Raw genomic sequence first — 23,270 nt, 5'->3', positions numbered from 1 at the left:
TACTAACTTGTAATGCAGCATGAGCTACCTGTCTTTTACAATTTTTCCTTCCCCCGCCATCCTCTCCCAACCTCTACTAATATGTTCCCAAATGTCTGGCATGTAAAAATGTGTCATATAGAAAGGCAAAAACTAGAGAGGGTGTAATTTTTCAAAAACACTTGAGCCTACTTTAATTTTTCAAAACCAAAGCCAGGGGAAGTACAGCTCAAAAACCTATTTCATCTACAAGTAAGGGATTTGGAGAACTGGTTCCAGTTTTATCCCATCTGAAATATACTAATGTACTAATATACATTATTGTATACTAATATACTAATCCTGGAACAATTTTTGAAAGAGAAAATAGTTAAAGATATAGGGGTGAACGGTAATTGGGTTAAAATACAACATGGTTTTACAAAAGGTAGATCACGTCAGACCAACCTGATCTCCTTCTTTGAGAAGATTACTGATTTTTTTAGACAAAGGAAATGCAGTAGATCTAACCTACCTGGATTTCAGTAAGGTATTCGATATGGTTCCACATTTCCACAGGACATTATTAGTTAAATTGGAGAAGATGGGGATTAATATGAGAATTGAAAGGTGAATAAGGAACTGGTTAAGGGGAGACTACAACAGGTCATACTGAAAGGTGAATTGTCAATCTGGAGGGAGGCTACTAGTGGGGTTCCTCAGGGATCAGTCTTGGGACCAATCTTATTTCACATTTTTATTATTTAAAAAGTGGGAGCGTGATAAAATTTGCGGATGACAAAGTTGGGAGATATTGCCAATACGGAGGAGGACAAGTATATCATACAGAAGATCTGGAGGACCTTGAAACTGGAGTAATAGAAATGGAATGAGATTTAATAGTGCATAGTTCAAGGTCATGCACTTAGGGACTAACAAAGAGAATTTTTGCTATAAACTGGGGATGTATCAGTTGAAAGTGACAGAGGAGAAAGATCTGGTTGATCAAAGGATCACTATGAACCACTAATGTGATGCGACTGTGAAAAAAAGCTAATGCAGTCCCATCAGGCAAGGTATTTCCAGTAGAGACAGGGAAGTGTTAGTACCACCATACAAGGCTCTGGTGAGACCTTATCTGGAATACTGTGTGCAATGCTAGTTTCCCATGTTTAAGAAAGATGATTCAAACTAGAACAGGTGCCAGGATGACTTGGGGAATGGAAAACCTATCGTATGAGAGGAGACTCAAGGAGCTTGGCTTGTTAAGCCTCACCAAATGAAGGCTGAGGGGAGATAGGTTTGCTCTCTATAAATACATTAGAGGGATAAATACCAGGGAGAGAGAGAGGAATACTGAAGTTAAGTGCCCATGTGGGCATAAGAACAAATGGATATAAACTAACCCTCAGCAAGTTTAGGCTTGAAATTAGGTGAAAGTTTCTAACCATCAGAGGAGTGAAGTTCTGGAAGGGGAATAGAGGGGGCAAAAAAACCTAACTGGCTTCGAGACTGATCTGGATACGTTTATGGAGGGCATGGTACGATGAGACTGCCTACAATGGCATATAGCTGATCTGCAACTGCTAGCAGCAAATATCTCCAATGGCTGTTGATGGGACACTAGATGGGGAGGGCTTGGAGTTACTACAGAGAATTCTTTCCCAGATATCTGGCTGGTGGTTTTTGCGGAGATGCTCAGGGTTTAACTGATTGCCATATTTGAGATGGGGAAAGAAATTTTCCCCTGGGTCAGATTGGCAGAGAACCTGGGGGGTTTTCACCTTCCTCTGCATATTGGGGCATGGGTCATTTGCAGGTTTAAACTAGTGTAAATAGTGGATTCTCTGTAAGTTGAAGTCTTTAAATCATGATTTCAGATTGTCAGTATCTCAGCCAGAGGTTAGGGGTCTATTTCAGGACTGAATAGGGGAGGTTCTGTAGCCTGCAATGTGCAGGTCAGACTAGATGATCATGATGGTCCCATCTCACCTTAAAGTCTATGAGCCTAATTCATATAGAATGACCTTCTGACCTCATTAAAGTCAATAGCAAAACTCCCATTTACTTCAATGGGACTAGGATTTCATTCTTCTTCAAAAGCGTCCACTGATTTTGATTACCTCCATTTTTAACCAGAGACACAAGTGAAAATTTAGGCATCAATAACAAAAAAAAATTAAAAAGAAAGCAAAACTAAACAAACAAAGTGACCTGAAACCAAATCATTACATCAGATAAAAGCAAGGGGAAAATTTCAGTTTGTTCTGCAGCAACTGGTGAAATTCCAATCATCCTTGCTTTGCAGCTTTCTCTAGTCTGAATGTCAATCACGTTCTTGATGTGTAGGCCACAAAGGGATATCCTCTAATTTAAAACAACTTCACTTTACTCTGATACTTGTAGGTAAAAGTTGATGGTCTACATTTGGAAAAAATATCCATTTATGCTGCATGTGTAAAACCTGACAATTGCACCCCTAAAATGGGTCACAATGGATACACTAACCTTTTCTACAGTTGGCATCTCAACAGAAGCTGCTGTGTGCACAAAACCAATCTGGGAGCATTGAGAGAATGGACATCGCTTTCGGGCTGCAATGTAGGTGGATTCAAAAAACCCCGCATTAAGCGCCTAACTTGCATGCCTAACCTGAGTAGTTTGTATTTGCATAAGTATTCATGATTTCTTTCAAAGCACTCTGTATATAATGCTTTGTATTCTGTTGCCTGGGGACCGACAATTTTAGCTTGATTTATTAGTTTTCCTTTCTATTAATTTTATACATAGTGTGACAAAGTGGATCCTGCGCTCATAGGCAGATTTGCTCGCCTCAGAGATTCACAGCAGCCTTCCATAATTGATTCTAGTATGTTCTTAATTGGCTCCAGGTGTCTTAATTAGCTTGCCTGTCTTAATTCGTTCTTGCAGGTTCCTCACTGCTCTAGCGCAGCCCCTGCTCTGGTCACTCAGGGAACAGAAAACTGCTTATCCAGTATATCTGCCTTCTACTACTCTGCTGTACCCAACTGGCCTGGGTCTATCACAATAGTTTAAGAGACAAATTGTCCTGTGACACAATAAAACAAAAGAATAAAAAAACACTAGACAATATAGTACAATATGATAGTTGACTGGGAACAACCACGCAACCTTGGGACAACAAGCAGTTACAGTTCATCAGGACAGGGTTTGCAAACCTGAGACTGTCCTGGGTAAATCAGAGCTGTTGGTACGTTAGGCATTCAATGTTAATCAATAATAGCGTTTCATATCTATGCTGGAGCATGCTGCAAAACAGGTGATAAAATATGAGGGTGAGAATGACTATGCAGTGTTCAGCCTCTAAACATGCCCACTGTGAACTGGATTTTTCTAGAAGCCTGAGGAAAGTCATGCTAAGCTGAGAGTTTGTGTAGGGCCTTTTCTCAAACCCGATCCGTGAGTGTGTACTTAAAATAACCATCCTTAGCATTTTTTGTGAGCCTGCAAAACAATTTTTCAGCACCTACACCTTGAAATATACTGAGTCCTCTCAACCATGATCATACTTCAGGGGTAGCCTTACAATTTTGGATAGGGTCATTTAAATGACTCTTTGGAGCATATCTGTATTAAACTAACTCTTTTTATATACATGTAGGAAGGTGAGTCTGTTTCTCTACCCCTAGCCACCTGCTGCAGAAGTGAAGGCCAACTGATTTTGAGCAGTTGCCAGCATTTAAACAGCCATTGCCAGGGATAATTCCCCAAGTAAACTGCAGGTCAGGGGAATGCTGTGTGCCTTCTAGTGAACTTCAGCATATACACTGCACTTCACAAATGCCTCTGTCTGGTCGCTACATATTAGCATCCCCATTTTAGAGACAGGGGAAACACAGGCTGAAAGGTTAATTGTCTTGGCTCAGGCCACAAAAAGAGTACATTTAAGTGTCAGGATTAGTATTAAAGAGTCCTCTGTTACCCATTTCAGGTGTAATTCAGTACCAGACCACACTGTGATTACTAAAATACCCCCATCCTCCCTTTGGCCAAATGTCACTTTGATGTGAGAAGAGTTTATACTGGTGAGGCTACAGCTTAGAGCCCTTGACAGCATATGAGACAGCCTATCCCACACAACTGCAAATTGGCTTTCATTCTCTCAGAAAAACAATTCATGACCATAGGTTTCATGCGTCCCAACAACCTATGTATTAGGGATGTCAAGCAATTAAAAAAAATTATTTGTGATTCATTCCACTGTTAAATAATAATAGAATAGCTTTTATTTAAATATTTTTGGATGTTTTCTACATTTTCAAATACATTGATTTCAATTACCACACAGAATACAAAGTGTACAGTGCTCACTTTATATTTATTTTTTATTACAAATATTTGCACTGTAAAAAACAAAAGAAATAGTATTTTTCAGTTCCCCTAATACAAGTACTGTAGGGCAATCTCTTTAACATGAAAGTTGAACTTACAAATGTAGAACTGTATACAAAAAATAACTCCACTTAAAAATAAAACAAGGTAAAACTTTAGAGCCTACAAGTCTACTCAGTCCTACTTCTTGTTCAGCCAATCACTCAGACAAACAAGTTTGTTTACATTTGCAGGAGACAATGCTGCCCACTTCTCGTTTACAATGTCACCTGAATGTGAGAACAGGTCCTCTGGAATGGTGGCCAAAGCATGAAGGGGCATACAAATGTTTAGCATATATGGCATGTAAATACCTTGCAATGCTGGCTACAAAACTGCCATGTGAACGCCTGTTCTCATTTTCAGGTGACACTGTAAATGTAAACAAATTTACTTTCTTAGTGATTGGCTGAACAAGTAGGACTGAGTGGACTTGCCGGCTCTAAAGTTTTACATTGTTTTGTTTTTGAGTGTAGTTATGTAACAAAAAAAACCTACATTTGTAAGTTACATATATGTATATATATCAGAATGGAACATCCAGCCCTAGTGACTGGTTTACATCAGGATATTTTCATATACATATATACTTTCAAGGCTCTTTGCAAGTAAACAGTGAGAAACATACTTTTAGAAAAAGGTCAAAACTGTGATTGTCCTTTATATTTCTCAGTCTCCAAAATAGAAGTAGGTGGCCTCAGCTTCCAGGGCTCTAAAGGCTGACTATGCTTAATGGACATTACAGACATTAACCTTCCACACTTTTATTGCAACTACTAAATCCTACCAAAGAGTCAAAGGAAATAAAGACTCAGTCAACATACATTGGCACCTTTTTAACCTTCTTTTTATCTTGTTTTGGAATGGAAGCTGGTAGAGAAAATTAGGCAGTAGAAAGTGACCCAGGGAGGGCAACTCGGCAGGCACCTTGCCAGGTGCTGTTAGAGCCCAGTGGAGACGGCAGGCCTGGGCTCCCCTACCACTGCCCCTACTACAGGAGGGACCCAAGCCACCTGCTGACCTCATTGTACCTCCATTTAAAGGAGGGCCTGAATTGCAGGACCCAGTCACTGGGATGTGGCACTAAGTGTGCTCATCACTAGGCCACCTAACTCACCCACATACATTGCACTATGATTTTTATTTTAATTACCAGTTTTCCATGGCCCCACAGTCTATGTTCTGACAGTCTTATTAATAGCTAGTGCAAATTTGGAAGATGCTTTCTTTTGTTTGCTCTCCTCATTAGATAATACAGAACATCTGCCATATTTCCTGCAATACCTGGCCAGTAAGCTTGTTCGTGAGTTGTCTGGGGCTGATGCCAACCCAAAAGTCCAGCCATTATTCTGGAACAAGGACTTAGAAGTATCAGTGAAGAGCAGGATTTCTGTTTGTTATAATCATCCTCCAATTCCATTTGGAGCTTGTGACCAGTATAGATAATTTTTAACTCTTGAAATCGTCTAGAAAACTGTTTTGGAAAACCTTAAACCTGTGGAGAAAAATCAAGCTTGTCTTGGTTTGTGCTGCTGCTGCTAGCAGCATATGCACTTTGGTATGCTCTGCTGTGTACTGCCACATGCACACAATGTACCACGCTGGCCTAACAGCCAACAAAAATATCACACTGAGCAATGCCGCTAAGGCGGACACACAAACTGAAAACAGCAAGGAAAATATCCCACTGTCTTCCAGCACAACTAGTACCATAAAAGGGCACAACACACAGGACAGTTGTTAAAAAATTTATCTTATTTCCTAGCCTGAGTTCCATAACACAGATCACGGTTACAAAAGGCTATATCCATCACATGGCAGGCGTTGGTATAAGAAAGAAAGAAAGAAAACAAACAAAACTAATAAAGCCAATTATTACACTGCACAAACAGGAAAATCTAAATTCAAGGTCTCCAAAGAGATGAGAGGATTATGACGAGTTATTGTACAAGCGTCAATAAAATTCAGAGACTAATGGTTTCTGATCACCCAGTCACTTCTTGTTCACCTAACCATTTCTTCTGTTGAGGCCTATTTGGCTGCCGAGGTGGATTTAACACCTGAAGCTTGTTTGCTGCTCTTGGTGTTTTTTCATTGTCAGCGACCATGTGGGCACGTGTTACTTCTGTCAGTAGCATTCTGAATATCCTAAAGAAAGTCTGTGTTCTCTGGTTTTCTGCAGATGTCTTCTGTTCTTTCTATAGTACTGACCTTCATATATAGTTATGATGTATGACACTAGAGAGGATGGTATAGCTGTTATTTTGATAGGTTGACAGCTACTTTCTGTTTGCAAGCTAATCCCTCACATTTGCAATGGCGGTTATTGTTATAGTATCTGTTGTGTGCTGATTTCCTGGTGTATAGTTCTTTTGTAACTATTTCAAGGTTAATTGACTGTTCCACAAGCTTGTTAGATGCTAGGGCTAAAGTTTTACTCTTTCGTCTAAATTGGTGAATAAAGTGTTAATAGAGACTGATCTTTATTTCCTGGCCCCAAACACGACATGGCTTATAATTACTAAAAATTAAGGCGGGTCAGTAGCTATTGACTTGGAGGTGATCAAAAACCAGAATTTCCCCCTCCCAAGGGAAATTCTGCCATTTCAACATTTGTTTTAATGCCAAACAGGGATAAAAAGTTGAAATATAAAATCTTTTTGTGGAAAGAAGTTCTTAAAAAATTTTGATTATGAATGCAGAAGGAGAGATTTCCATGTGTGATGGGAGATGTAGTCCAGCTAGGGAGCACAGGCCATGGGAAGAATGGGGACATGAGGGAACCAGAACTACAGGTCCCATGAGACACCACACTAGAGATTAATATTGACCCAGCACAAACTATTTAGTTTTGATTTTTTTCTAATGGAAAATTGTGCCCAAATCAGATTTCAATAAATACCCTTTTTCTAGGAAAATATTTTATTTTAAATTTTTTTTACGAGTCCCAGTGAATACTATCATAGGTACTAAAAGTAATGCCCAATCTACAATGCTAGGATGAACAAAGGTTAGAACAGCAGCTTGAACTTTGATTTTCTTTGCATTTGTATGTTTTAGTTCATTATGTCAGTTTTATGTAAAACACTTTTAAAGTAAACTCTAAAATATGTGAAAACTATGGGAATGATTTTCAAAGGCATAAAGGAAAACCCTTTAATCTTAACTGGTGTTGGGTATTTAATTCCCCTTTATACCTTTAAAAATCTGCCTCTCTAGTTCCCCTCACACGCACACACACATGCACACACACACACTATGCTCTAACTGATCCTTCATCACCATAGATTTATATAAAATAGAGCTGAAAAATGCTAATTAGGTCAGCCAGTCAGTCCCCACCCAATGCATTAAAATATGACTGTAACCTAGCTTATAATTTTCTAGAATTTTTCCACTCTGCCTTTACAAGAGCAAAGTGATGGGAACTTCCATCATTTCCTTTCAGTGACTAAGCCACAATATAATATAGCTCACTGTCAGGAAGATTTTTCTGATTGTTACTTGAAATTTTCTTTCTTAATATCATTACATTATTCTTAGTTTCACCTTTCAGAATACTAAATAATTCCTTCCTTCTTAGGGTTTACAGCCTTCTAAAACTTGTAGACTGTTATCATCTTACATCATAGTCATTGCTTAGACAAGCTATATATATTTAGTTCCTTTAATCTTTCTTAGTAAGTCAATCCTCCTTGCTATATAATCATTTTTATTGTTGTCCTCTGAACTCCTTGCTTTCAATCAATGTCATTTTGAGATGGATGAGCCCAGAAACAAATGCAAATTGCAGGTGTGGTCTCAGTAAAGCCAACTATCAAATTCCTGCTCCATGACTGGCTGCCTCTGCCTTTGCAGCAAACCCCCTCCCCCCAAACCCCACGTGGTCCATTGGATTAATCTATTTATACCCCAACATTTTAAAAAAATGTATTTAGAGAAAATTTAAAGAGGATTATTGACCAGAGAACTTACTTATTCCTGTTGGGCCCTTAAGACTTTTACAGGTGATGATGTTTAAAGTCCAATGATACTAGTTCCAGAGATAGTGATTATAAGGGCTGCCTTGAATGGTCCATTATGCAAATACATGTTTAGAGAGTTATTAAAACACAGATTTTTTACCTCAAAGCCACAAAAGTTCCTTTGGAACGTTTCTGGTTTACTATTTGCCTTTAGGGACTCTTACAATGCAATCTATGTTGTCAAGGCTGACATGAGTCTTCTTTATGAAAAGGATTCTTGCGACCATAAACCATAGCCACTGTGGTCCAATCAGGTCAAATTTCACTAGAAGAGTCCACAGTTTATGGATCACTAACAATACGGATTGTAATAGCTCCTTTTGAAGAATGACAGTCGTCCCTCAATATTTTGCTGCTGCAAATGTATGTTCCATCTATATGCTAAAACCCTCATGAACATTGTTTTCAGAGTTCTGTTCTATTCTATTCATGTGCCCATCTCTAGCCTTCTTTTAAGGCTAGCATCTGTCAAGAGTTGCTGGTTGGGTACAGAATCCACTTTTCTAAAGTCATATTACACAGCTATCACCCAACTGTTTGGTGAACCTGAGGAAACTACAGAGGGGCATTGCTGAACCAGAAAAGACATTTTTGAATTACAGGAGTACAAAACAACATTTGAAACCACTTTCTATTTTTTATCTGAAAGACTGTAAATTAAAAATAGCTACATTGATTTTTTTTCAGGTTTAATAAAAATAAACATATTCCCTGGCTTAACCTTAATCATGTTATGTTAGCAACAAATTTGTTTTATTATTTTTAGGGCTAAGTTATAATTACCTGAACTATCCAAATAAGCATTTATAATGGAAAAGCAATGTAACTCTTGCTACCTCTAACCAAAGGGTTCCACTATAATATTGGAGCCCGTTTTACATCATATTAAGTCTATTTTTTCTAGGGCAAAACCATTAGATACCATAGTGATGGGCATATTAGCGTACCTTAGAGCTTGAGATAAAGCTAAAGAAGGATTTAGATAAAACAGATGGACCCTGGAGAAGTGACAAGGACTCACTTTCAGATCAGGGCACTGAAATATTTTCTAGTGCTTCATCACATACACAACTCTCCCTTGAGCTTTTAACATGACAGAATTGGATGCTGTGCTGAATTTGAAACCTGAGAGATATTGAAACATGACAAACCATAGGGAGCTAAAGAGTAACCACATGAAAGAGGAGTTTCCCATGACAGCCAAATATAATATCAAACTCTTATATACTGGCTTTAAATACATTATGCACTCAACTCTTTACCTGCTTGAGACACACAGGAGACAGCCAAATTCTTAAGGACCACCACTGTGTAACACTTCCACATGGAAAATATCTGGCCTGTGTGAAGTAAAACACTCTGACATATATTGCAACCACATGCAGTATATTTGGGGACCGCTGTATTAAGTTTATGAATGGTTTATGTACAATTGTGTTCTGCTCCATGTGGGAGGGTTACCACAAATCCTCCAGGAACTAAAAACAGCGGGTTATTAAGACGAGTCACTGAGACCAAACAACTCCAGAAAGGTACCTCCCCCAGCATGTATCATGATCAATGGAACTGGAGTCAGAGGATCCAGGTTCCCTGGAAGGACCGTTATTGAATGGACACCAGTGGAACAGGGAATGCTGGGAGCTAGGCCACATGGAGAAAGCAATGCACAGGGTTAATAAATGCCATGCAACTGTCTCAACAGGTGAGGGAACTTGATGGGGCTGGCGGTGAAAGGGGGACAGTCCCAGCAGCAAGGGAGGGAGACACTCACTATGGGACACTAGGTAGATCCTCCCCTCAGGAGTCTCTGGCACCTATTGGCTGTGGGGGGAGGCATGCTGATTGGCCAGCATTCCCCAGCTCTCAGGATCTAACCAACCATGGGGGGCTGAGTTAAGAGAAGAGAAGACCTGGAATTTTGATGATGGATCTCAGGCTTATGGGATAGGGTCAGATCTTGTGGCCCTTGCAGGTCAAGGTGAGTCCTTGTGGCCCTTGTAGGCCATGGTCTCCACCTCTCTGTCCCCTCATGGGGAGTAGGGTACTCAGACCCAGAGAGAGCTAAGTCCTGGGAGGAATGGGCTGAGCAAAGCCTACCCTGAGTTATAGGTTATACAGTAAGGAGCCCTGTAATCCACACACTGGTATAGGAGAGTATGTGTGATGGGTGGGTAGCACCCCTCCTCTGTGTTCAGATTTACCAAAAAGTTGTGGCCTGCCGCTTAATTCTGTGCATGAATCTGTCCTCATTCTTCCACTGCGTCCACATCAAAGTTCTACTTGTTCAACTTAACCTGCATTCAGCTTCACTCTTTGCTAATGAAACACTGCAGAGGTTTGCATATACTGGTTCAAACTGGGTATTCCATAGACTCACACAAAGAAAGGGATTTTGATATAAAAAGCTGAGCTTGAACTGGCACAGGGCTTTCTTTCTAAGCCAGCAAATGGACATGACCTTTTGTCCAAAGGGGCTTAAATCCTGTTGAAGGACTGGAAGGACTTTGGGATACCAGGGCCCCGTAAGATTGATGGGTGACTCCTGGTATGTTTAGTGTGCATTTAAATTGGTTTACTGGGTTTTTTAATGTTTTGTCTTGTTGCTTTTTCCCTATGAATAGATTCATAGATACTAAGGTCAGAAGGGACCATTACTATCATCTAGTCTGACCTCCAGCACAACGCAGGCCACAGAATCTCACCCACCCACTTATGCAAAAAACCTCTCACCTATGTCTGAGCTATTGAAGTCCTCAAATCGTGGCTTAAAGACTTCAAGGACCAGAGAATCCTCCAGCAAGTGACCCATGACCCATGCTACAGAGGAAGGCGAAAAACCTCCAGGGCCTCTTCCAATCTGCCCTGAAGGAAAATTCCTTCCCGACCCTAAATATGGCGATCAGCTAAACCCTGAGCATATGGGCAAGATTCACCAGCCAGATACCCAAGAAAGAATTTTCTGTAGTAACTGAGATCCTACCCCATCTAACATCCCATCACAGGCCGTTGGACCTATTTACCATGAATATTTAAACATCAATTAATTACCAAAATCATGTTATCCCATCATACCATCTCCTCCATTAACTTATCGAGTTTAATCTTAAAGCCAGATAGGTCTTTTGCCCCCACTGCTTCCCTTGGAAGGCTATTCCAAAACTTCACTCCTCTGATGGTTAGAAACCTTCGTCTAATTTCAAGTCTAAACTCCCAATGACCAGCTTATATCCATTTGTTCTTGTGTCCACATTGATACTGAGCTTAAATAATTCCTCTCCCTCTCCGGTATTTATCCCTCTGATATATTTATAGAGAGCAATCATATCTCCCCTCAACCTTCTTTTAGTTAGGCTAAACAAGCCAAGCTCCTTGAGTCTCCTTTCATAAGACAGGTTTTCCATTCCTCGGATCATCCTAGTAGCCCTTCTCTGTACCTGTTCCAGTTTGAATTCATCCTTCTTAAACACGGGAGACCAGAACTGCACACAGTATTCCAGGTGAGGTCTCACCAGTGCCTTGTATAACGGAACTAAAACCTCCTGATTTCTACAGGAAATACCTCGCCTGATGCATCCCAAGACCGCACTAGCTTTTTTCACAGCCATATCACATTGGTGGCTCATAGTCATCCTATGATCAACCAATATTCCAAGGTCCTTCTCCTCCGTTACTTCTAATTGATGCGTCCCCAGCTTACAACTAAAATTCTTGTTATTAATCCCTAAATGCATAACCTTACACTTCTCATTATTAAATTTCATCCTATTACTATTACTCCAGTTTACAAGGTCATCCAAATCTTCCTGTATGATTTCCCGGTCCTTCTCTAAATTGGCAATACCTCCTAGCTTTGTGTCATCCGCAAACTTTATTAGCACACTCCCACTTTTTGTGCTGAGGTCAGTAATAAAAAGATTAAATAAGATTGGTCCCAAAACTGATCCCTGAGGAACTCCACTGGTAACCTCCCTCCAGCCTGACAGTTCACCTTTCAGTAGGACCCGCTGTAGTCTCCCTGTTAACCAATTCCTTATCCACCTTTCAATTTTCATATTGATCCCCATCTTTTCCAATTTAACTAATAATTCCCTATGTGGCAGAGTATCAAACGCCTTACTGAAATCTAGGTAAATTAGATCCACTGCATTTCCTTTGTCTAAAAAATCTGTTACTTTCTGAAGGAAGGAGATAAGGTTGGTTTGGCACGATCTGCCTTTTGTAAAACCTTGTTGTATTTTGTCCCATTTACCATTGACCTCAATGTCCTTAACTACTTTCTCCTTCAAAAGTTTTTCCAAGACCTTGCATACTACAGCTGTCAAACTAACAGGCCTGCAGTTACCCGGATCACTTTTTTTTCCTTTCTTAAAAATAGGAACTATGTTATCAATTCTCCAATCATACGGTACAACCCCTAAGTTTACAGATTCATTAAAAATTCTTGCTAATGGGCTTGCAATTTCATGTGCCAATTCCTTTAATATTCTTGGATGAAGATTATCTGGGCCCCCCGACTTAGTCCCATTAAGCTGTTCGTGTTTCGCTTCTACCTCAGATATGGTAATATCTACCTCCATATCCTCATTCCCATTTGTCATGCTACCATTATTCCTAAGATCCTCTTTAGCCTTATTAAAGACTGAGGCAAAGTATTTGTTTAGATATTGGGCCATGCCTAGATTATCTTTGACCTCCACTCCATCCTCAGTGTTTAGCGGTCCCACTTCTTCTTCCTTCTTTGAATAAATGTGCTTGCTTAAGAAAGAGCTGTTTGGATTACTGGTAAATCACAAATCAAATCACAGCCCTCAGAGAGAAAGCAAAGCCCAGGTGCTGGCCATTAGGCAGACTGGCTTGCTGGGATAGCACAAAGTAAGACAAGGGGCTGTGCAACCTTAAAACCCCTGCTCAGAAGGGAGTGGGATATGGGTCCCTGCCCAGAGATAGGTGAGGGCTGGAGGTCTGAGACCTGACTGGACACTCCTAAAGTAGACCATAAAGGAGGATTATAAGTGCAGTCAGCCTTAAACTGTGACAGACTCTATATTCAGCAAGCAGTTCTACAGTTATCTTTCCATCCCACTTCTATGGGCTCTGGACAACATGAGTTAAAAGTGGGTAGGCAGGACTGGACCACAGGAACGTTCAGGCACCCTGTTCCTTATATCATACCTGTGCTTTCACACACAGCAGACACTGGAGTTGGGTGTGGGTAAGGGGAAGAAAAATACATTCAGGCACTGACCCGGAGTATCAGGTACTGTGCAGGAAATTCCTATGTTCTAAGACCATTGCTGTGAAAAACCCCAAAAAACCCTTATGTAGCTGGTCATAGCTGTTCTCTGGTGACCACGTGTCCCATCAGAGACAGATTACAGAAAAACAATTACATACAGAGTAGCAACACCTCACCCACTCGTTGCCATCTCTTTGCTCTGGGAGTATTGAGCAGCAATGTGGAGGCAACACGTTTGACGGGTACCAGATGTGCAGAAGTCCCTATCCCCTGTATCTCATTCTACATAGTGGATCAAAATGCTATGCACTATACCATATGTAAAACATAAGATATTTTACTTCAGCAGAGTCCATTGTGTCTTGCTATACTTTCAACAGAGGTTGTTTGGTGACTGCCATCTATGCTTATCTGCTACTGACCAGCTGCCTAGGTGTCCTGTCACATGCAAACAGATGCCCATTCCACTTGCTGGCCTTCATTTTTCTGACTTACTCAATAGTCTCCCTCATCAATTTAAGCAAGAATTTACACTCCCATTCGAATATACTGGTACTGAGTGCACGTATTTTCCTACAGTGCATACTTTGGAGCTATGCGCCATATTAATCTCTCTGGTTTTCACACAAATATACTGAATTGAGCCCTACGTGTTTAGAGATACAATCAGCCAAGTTAGGAATTTTCTTCTTGAGATTCTATTAAGTTGGCATGTGGGCCTTCTTCAAGAACAGGAAAGTGATGTACAATAGCAATTATGATTATTTTATAGCTATAAGTGAATAGCTTTAGCCAACAGTTATTGTGTAAATGGTGTGTAATTATTTGCATTAAACCAGCTAACAGAATTGCTATGGAAAAAGCAGTTCTTAGACAAAAGAAGGTTTGCCCAGATTGTAACCTGAGTCGCACAGATTTCTGCTCATATTCTTAAAATTAGAAGGGTCCCATTCTCACATTCTTATGTGAACAGTACCTTTCTCCATGAGTAGTCCTATTAAAATCAATAGGATTACTTGCAGAATTAGGTATTACTCATTCTGGCAGAATCATATCCCAAATGATTATTAAGTGAACTGATATAGTACTATGGCACCCTCACTTTTGTATTGTAAGTATTCCTAGAATTCAACAATGCCTGTTACCTATAGGTATACAATTCAACAGCAGGGGTAGGAGAAGTAACTGAAATTGAATTAATTACCAGATTCTAAGCTACATTGACCATCCTATCCGCACCCTCTCCACAGACATTGGAAATGAACTCCATTGAATTACAGGCAGAGGTAAAAAAAGAGCGAAGTGCCAGTCCTACTGCATCATCTCCCGCTTCCTCAAAGCTGTGGAAACCACAAAGGGATAGCTACTCTCTTTGGCATCATACCTCCCCAGCCCACCCTAATCGCACAAGATTTTGGCAGGTAAACTATTGTGTCCATGTCAGCATAGACTTATCTGCTTTCTCCCCCTACGCTGCATGAACCCTACCTTTCCTCCCACATACAGTGTCTTCCTGCAGGAACCATGCTGTTAAGGAACTGGAAGGGTCCAGGGAGAGCCAGGAGTTAGTACAAAGGCACATAGCCGTCACGCTTACAGCCGTAGCCTCCAGGGAGAGCCAAACCCCTGCTACTTCCATAGAGACAAACCACAATCTCTCCAAAACTAGAAAGGGAATGACACTGCAAGTACAACCTTGTGAAGTGCAAAGCCAGAATCAAATCTTCATGAAACCTATTCCAGATACATGAAAGCTTATTTCATTTTAAAAAGTTTTAAAGTTTCTTTCTAACTCATTTATTTGGCACTGAGAGGAGCTATAATTACAGACCAAAACACAATGAATGCTCCTTCTGACGGGAAACCCAGGGACACATAATAAGTGCATATAAACTGCAACAGTGTACTACTAACCTTTATATATACTGAGCTAGCTGTCCATATAGTCATGATGAACCATTGTACAAACTGGCCTATTTTAGTTTTATTTTTTGGCAGTAGTTTGTGCCAATTCAAAAGCCAGTAGTACTAAAGTCATTTCATAATTCATACTGACAGATTAAATCTGCTCTTTTGTGTTTTATACCACATGTCATTCTTCATTGGAACCTACCATATACTGCCACCAGGACCATTTCTGCTCGTCAGCTATATCTGGGCTTTGTCTATAAACACTTAAATGCTAAATATTTCAACTGAAGAAACTAGTTGCTTTTCTGAACGAGCTCCAAAATCCAGCATTCCAATCATAAGATTTCTTAGGGCTTGTCTACACTTACCGGGGAATCAATGTGCGGCGATCGATGCATCGGCAGTCGATTTAGTGGGTCCAGTGAAGACCCACTAAATCAATTGCAGATTGCTCTCCCATCGACTCCTGTACTCCACCAGATCAAGAAAAGTAGGGGGAGTCGACGGGAGAGCGTCTCCTGTCGACATCACATAGTTTGAACCCCGCGGTAAGTAGATCTAAGCTACGTCGATTTGAGTTACGCTATTCATGTAACTCAAATTGCGTAGCTTAGGTGGAAATTCCCCTGTAGCATAGACAAGTCTCTACTCTTTCATATTCTTTTTACATTTATCTTATGTAAAGTCACTACAGCCAAAAATATTCCAGTATTTATTAACTGTCTGACTACACTTTTCTGTCAGTCCTCTTATTTTCTCTTTCCTTTGATGGATATATACTTTCCTTAGACTTCCATCCAATAATAACACAAACATCATGCAGCACCATTCCTTGATACTCTTTTTTATATGCCTATTTTTACATGCTGTAGAATGATCTGTTCACCCACTCTACGTCTCCTGTAACTTGATGCAAGAGGAGTTCATGATGGACTGTCTGATCATTTGTGTTTGTGCAGCACCCAGATCAAAGGGACTGGGGCTTTTGGACACCACCAGAGTATAAAAGATACAGAGCCTTAACTTCAGAGACAGAATGATACAAAAGTATTACTCACAGTAGTGGTTTAAAGAAACTAAGTTACACCTACTGTCCTTATTTTGGTGCTAAAATCTGAGAACACAATTTTCTATTAGCAGTTAAACAATTTATTTAAATGGGATTATATACGTGTGTAAATATTTTACTGGACTCTGACAAGATCAGCATTTGGCAGGATCAAACCAATAATGTTCAAACTTTTCATTAGTCTCTAATCCATGCTGTAGTTGTCCATGAAACTCCTGAAATAAAGAAGGGCAGTTCAAAATGCAACAAATACTCTTGCAGTCATAAAAAGAAAAGGAGTATTTGTGGCACCTTAGAGACTAACCAATTTATTTGAGCATAAGCTTTCGTGATCTACAGCTCACTTCATCGGAGCTGTAGCTCACGAAAGCTTATGCTCAAATAAATCGGTTAGTCTCTAAGGTGCCACTAGTACTCCTTTTCTTTTTGCGAATACAGACTAACACGGCTGTTACTCTGAAACCTGTCATTATGTAGTTCAAGGGTGTGGATTTTTCATACTCCTGAGAAACATAGTCTGTATATAGTCCTGCCTGGGGTACCAGAGTTGTTCCTTGCAGTGTCCAAATATGTCCTTTGGTTGCTATAAGCAAGTATAACAACTGATACTTCAACATGGCAAAAGCACTTTTGCCTGAGAAGCAATTTACTGGTCATGCAGATGAGACTGGAATCCGCAAGTACTTGATAGACTTTGAGCTAACGATCACTGTGATCACGTGCACTGATAAGAAAACAGCATAGTACTTATGAAGTGAGCTGTAACTCACGAAAGCTTATGCTCAAATAAATCGGTTAGTCTCTAAGGTGCCACAAGTACTCCTTTTCTTTTTGCGAATACAGACTAACACGGCTGTTACTCTGAAACCTGTCATAGTACTTAGTGTTTTAGTTGGTGATGTCAAAGCCTTTTACCAGCAGATTCCTAGTGTGGATCATGGATCTTATACACTGTCATGCAAACATTTGTGCACTAAATGCCACAACAACAACTATGTGGGTGAAACCAATCACTAAGCTCTTGAATTAACTCACTCAGGAATATGATAAGAGAAAAAAACATCCTATCACTTGTGGGTGAACACTTTTCACAAAGTGATCACTCTATATCTGATCTATCAGCCCTCATTCTCAAAGGAAACCTGCATAACACTTTCAAAAAAGGAGCCTGGGAGCTTAAAATTCATACCTTAGCTAGACACTAAAAATCATTGTCTTTATAAAGGCATTGGATTTATGGTTTATTACAACAATCTGTAACTCACTAACCCCCCTTTTTGTCCTGTGACTACAGGGGTGTTAACAGGCCACTTCACCTTGAATGGTCCCTTAGTTTAGCACAGGTGTCAGCAACCTTTGGCACGTGGTCCCATCAGGGTAATCCAAAGGCGGGCCGCGAGACATTTTGTTTACATTTACCGTCCGCAGAGCCGGCTCTCCACACCTCCCAGTGGCCACAGTTCCCCATTGCCAGCCAATGGGAGCTGCAGGAAGCGGTAGCCAGCACATCCCTGTGGTTACAATTGTGAAAACAGACAGTGGAGTTTCCTTAAAGGTATGACTGTTAATTCCCAACCTCAGGGTGACTCCTTTATACCAGGTGCAACTTGGTGGGCTGAACTGCAATACTACATGTTTCCTCAGTGCAGCCGTAATAATCTCAGTCCTTTTATCCTTCAGTGACTGCACCACCTAGGGTAACCAGACAGCAAGTGTGAAAAATCGGGATAGGGGGTGGGGGGGTAGTAGGAGCCTATATAAGAAAAAGACCCAAAAATTGGGACTGTCCCTGTAAAATCGGAACATCTGGTCACCCTAGCACCACCATATACTTCGAGGTGTCATACATAACCAGCAAATACTGATTTCCAGTTGGTGTTTTGGTTGTGGGCCTTTCAAGTCAATCTGTATGAAATCCCGAGGTTTACAAGATTCGGACAGTTTCTCTAAAAGAGTTCTTGCCATACTTGTGTTTGTGGTTGCTTGGTGACTGGTATATATCCATATTTAGCAACATCATCCTTTTTAGAAGACGACTTCCCCCCATTTTCTATTTAAAAATGTGTTCTTCCATCAGCAACACTGAAGTACTTACAATTATGGTGCAATTACATCTCTGCAGTGATGGAAACCCTTGTAGCTACATAGTGCTTGATCTTGATCCTTTTGAAGTCAATGGCAAAAGTACCAATGACTTTAATAGTGCAGGATCAGTCTGACACAGAATAAGAGGGTCTTAGTGGCTGTGACTTTGGAATGTCAAATTATTTTTGAACCTGAAACTGCGTATGAAGCAATCTAGATTCTACTGAAGGAACCATGAAAGAGTGAAACTAAATTCATAACCCATTAGTTAATTATATCTCCTGGGAATATAGGTTCCTATGAGAATTAATTCTGAAAGGACAATTTTATCTGAATACCTAATTAGGCAAAAAAAAAATCCAGTGTTACAAAATGGTACAAGACCCAATTCTGCAGTCTCTTCTCAGGCAAAACTCCCACTTACATCAAAATGACTTTTTCTCCAGGTAAGGACTGCAGGAGAGAGACCACTATTTTACATTCACTTCTCCCTTTTGTTTCTTTAATTGTCCTGTGACGGTTAGCTGTTCATGCCTCCACTGTTCTGAAATGTTTAAAGATAATGATACATTCTGCATTCAGTTCTTTTATGCTTTTTAAATAGCTGTATCAAGAATATTTGTTGTGAATAGGATTGAATTAGGGGCCTAATTCTGCTCCCATTCAATTTCGCCAAGAACTTCCATGGGAAGAGCAACACAATTAACAAATAATCAATAGAAGCCACATTGATTTACACCAGCTGAGGGTGTAGCCCAAAGACACTCTTGATAGAAAAAAAAAAATCGCAAAATCTCATGTAGTTAAGCTATATGAAGAGAAGAGAGGGAAGAGAGACCCCACAGAGCTAGTAAAGAATCCAGGATATCTCCGGTCTGTTCATTTCAACTACTTCTGTTATCTGGTTCTTTCAGAATATGACTAAGGATTTATGTCTCTGACTACAGCCCTGGCAAGGGTGAGGAAAAATAAAATCAATAATTTTGCATTCAGCAAATTCATATACAGGAAGTAAAGATGGTCTCGTTCGCCCGGTGCTTTATTGTGGAAGACCAGAATGAAAATGATTAAATAGAGCACTGGTCTGATACAGTATGGCAATGCCTATATTCCTAAATGCAAGTAAGAAAAATACAAGTCTGTCCATCCAGAGAAGACTGTCTTTATTGTAAGAAATCAGTCATTTAGCCATATAGCAATAGGAGAAAAGCATCCAATCCTGCAATGTGAGGAAGGCTTCCCAAGAGATGCTGAGTGCCCTCAGCAACCACTTTAGACAAAAGTATTTTTATTAGATATAATAAGGGGACCAGGGAGAAGAACCACAATAAAAAAAGGCCTGAGAGTTTAAGGTCCTATCAGTTCCATTTGTTTGAGGTCCTTGACCTTTAACAGAAGCATTGTATCTGATTAGATTGGCAATGCATCCGAGAACGACACAGCAGTTACACAAGGAGAAAGGCAGTAGTTAAAAAACCTCCAGTGATTTTTAAGTCAACACTAGAGAAATATACAATAAAATGGTAATGGGACTGGTCATTTTCAAGAATAGTCCATTGAAGTTAATGTGAGTTTTGACTCCCCCCCCCCCCAATAAAAACAGCATGGGGCCTTAAACTGGAACAACTAGGTATACATTTAAACTATTTTGGAACTCAAACTACAGAGCCACACAAACGTGTTGCTATTCTAAGAATTATCCATTCTTGTAGAAGTCGAAGCTCTGAAATAATGAGCCCATTTCTGTTTAAATACAGCATGTGTCAATTGGCTCCTTTTTGAAGGCATATGCCGATGCTTCAATGTTAATGATCATAGTGACACATGCTGGCTGTAGCAGGGAAACACACCACTATGGAGATTCCCCTTTAAAAGGACCTTTAGTGACTATTCGCTTTTGGATCATTAATGCAAAAGTGACAAAGAATTTCTATTCCCACATTATACCTCTCTCAAATTACAACTGCTCTCTCTGGGTAGCACTACCTCTTGCCTGTTGCACCAGAAATCATTTCAGAACAGAGTAAAAACTCCTACCCAACAAATGATGTGAACAATCAATCCTCTCTGTTTTAAAACTGCAGAGTGATGCAGGGCTTTATTCTCACTCCATAGGTTGAACCATCTTCCCTGCTCCTGTTTAGCCACATTTAAAAAGCACATTGTAGCTGCTTTCAGATGACAGATCTACTTTCAAACATCCACCTTTCAGGATTTTTTTTTTAATGAAGCCTGCAATTTCTTTTCCTCGGAATTTAATTCTTGTCAGCAGCTTGATTTAAAATCCCATGACATTTTAAAATTATAATTAAACTTTTAATTTGAAAATTAACAGGTACAGACAAAATAACCCAACCCAATGAGTTCAAATGATCTTTTTATCATTATTATTTCATTAAGAATGAGACCTAGATTATACGAGGGTTTTATTATTTTGGAATTAAGACCTGAAATTTATTTATTCAAACAGTGACAAGACTACTGCTTCTGTCCTTTGGCTGGCATGAGAAATAATCAGATGTTTTAAGACATGGCCAAAATTCATTCACTCTTTCTCTCATATAATGGGTGCAACATTACAGTTCAGAAGGGACTCTTTTGTTCCCTGCAAATATTCACGTTTTTAGCCCCATGCCTCAAGTCTCTGGACAGTTCATTTCAGCATTTTGGTCTATTCACATAAAACTTTCAGTGAGTATTTTCTTAGCTAGAACTGGAGCTTAGTTTAGCGTTTTCCAGCTAAATCAATTGCCTCCAGCTCAGAAGAGTGTGTTGTTATTATTCATTGCTCCCCACGACTCACAAAATAAGCCATCTGCCATCATTGTCCCTGCTGTACATTAATTAAGTTTCCATCAATCAAAAAAAAATGGGCAAGAGAGTGAAAGAAAAGTAGGCAGGGAGAGGGGGAAAAAAAACATGACGCTTAAAGAGCAGGACGCAACCTTGCTGTTAAAAATGGATCATCTGTGCATCATCCCTCAGGAATAGTGTCAGCCATCAAGCTAATGCAAAAGTTCAGTCAAACACATTTGCCGGCAAGTTCAGAAATTATTCAAATGGCCTTGGTTGACCCCAGCCTGGAGTATAGGAAAGATGCTCGATACCTTGGAAGAGAAATGCTCTGCTCCCATTGTGCAGCCCTTGGACCTGCAGCACTCCGGCTATGGAATTTCCCAGCTGCAATTCTGACAGCACGTCAATCTGCAGCGAGGGGTCCACACCAAACCCTAAAACTGACCCAGAAATGATTAGTTACTCCATTTGCCGAGCATTTAACTTTTCGACAGCGTGAAGAAACAACAAAGAGAACAAAGTCGACTAATCCCCTAGCTCCTTCTCAGCCTAGTACCTGTCATCAGCAGCGCCTGGGAGAGACAAGCACTCTGCCCGACTGGCATGACCTACTTTAACATACATCTCGCCATGAAGTTCCATTTTGACTCAAAAAGCCACACGAGTTTCCGCCAGAAAATTCATGCGAGTCCCCCTCCCAGACTGCTGTGAAGAGAGAGATCGCCCTGGCTTATTCCATCTGTCTCTTCCCAGATTTTGGGGCGAGCTGTGGGATTTGGGAGATGGGGGGCGGGGGAGGTTGGCTGGTTTTTCCTCCCTCAATCTCTCGCTTTCTTCATGCTGCTTTTCAAAATTCTGGGCGTCCACTTACCTGGTCTCACACAGAAGAGAAAGCAGAAGGTGCTTAACCAACTCGCGGACTCCATGGTACAGAGCTAGTCAGTCCATATCCCCACCGCCCCTTTGAAAGCTGTGGGGAGCAAAATCTCAGAGCCGCGCACCCGAGCCGCCTCCTCTGTCAATAGAAAGCTCGGACCCAACAGGCGAGCGAGCCACTTAGCCTCCCCGCTGCGCACATCATTCCTGAACGCGGAGCAGCCGCCGCCCCAGCCCGGAGCCTCCGCGCCCCACGAGCCAGGTGCCGACGCCCGAGCACACAAGCCAGCCGCAGCCGACCAATGGAGCGAGCCGGCGGAGTGAGGAGCGCAGCCCGGTCCCGCCGCCGGGCAGAGACAATGGAGAGCCTAGCGGGCTGCGAGAGAATAAATTGCTCCTCTGGGGCGGGGGAGGAGGATGAGACGCTCCCGTGGCCCTTGCTCCCCCGGGCTCTGTCGCCAAGCCTCCCCGCCGTTACCAAGCGCAGCTCCCGGGCTCAGGAGCAGCTGGCGCCGCCGCCTCCCCCTCGCGGGCTCCCGCTGGAGCTCCAGTCTCCTCCCCGAGCTCGGAGGGGGGACACTCGTGGGGCAGGGGGCGGCCTGGGGCCAATAGCTGCAGGCAATGGGGGCTGTCCAACAACGCCCGCCTCCTCTCGCTCCTCCCGCCCGGCGTCTCGGCACCTCCAAGTACCGTGCTGGGTTACAGCGGGGAGGCCCAGTCTTCCGGGGTGCTGCCTTAGATGGGGGCCCTCCCAGCTGCCCCACCCACCCCCTTAGCAGGACAGGATTCCCCCTGTCCAAGGGCTGGGAGCCCCAGCTCTCATCATCAGAGAGGGGCTAATGGGCAGACGGATGGGAGCCTCAGTTACCCCTCAGAATACCCCCCCCAACCTAGCAGCTAA

At 41.3% G+C, this 23,270-nt stretch overlaps 1 protein-coding gene across 1 annotated transcript in view; it reads right to left on the bottom strand.

Annotated features, from left to right (window-relative positions):
- Nucleotides 1-22,924, bottom strand: part of NELL2 (neural EGFL like 2) — a 227,738-nt gene extending 204,814 nt beyond the window's left edge. Inside the window, 2 exon segments of the mRNA XM_037887796.2 lie at nucleotides 21,805-21,933; nucleotides 22,365-22,924. Coding sequence (XP_037743724.1) covers nucleotides 21,805-21,933; nucleotides 22,365-22,419 — 184 coding nt within the window. The 5' untranslated portion in view covers nucleotides 22,420-22,924.
- Between the last annotated feature and the right edge of the window lie 346 nt (nucleotides 22,925-23,270).

The sequence above is a fragment of the Chelonia mydas genome, chromosome 1 (genome assembly GCF_015237465.2).
Source record: "Chelonia mydas isolate rCheMyd1 chromosome 1, rCheMyd1.pri.v2, whole genome shotgun sequence".
NCBI lineage: Eukaryota > Metazoa > Chordata > Testudines > Cheloniidae > Chelonia > Chelonia mydas.
Note: the sequence above shows the minus strand (reverse complement) of the source record. Positions and strands in the feature narration are given on the sequence as shown.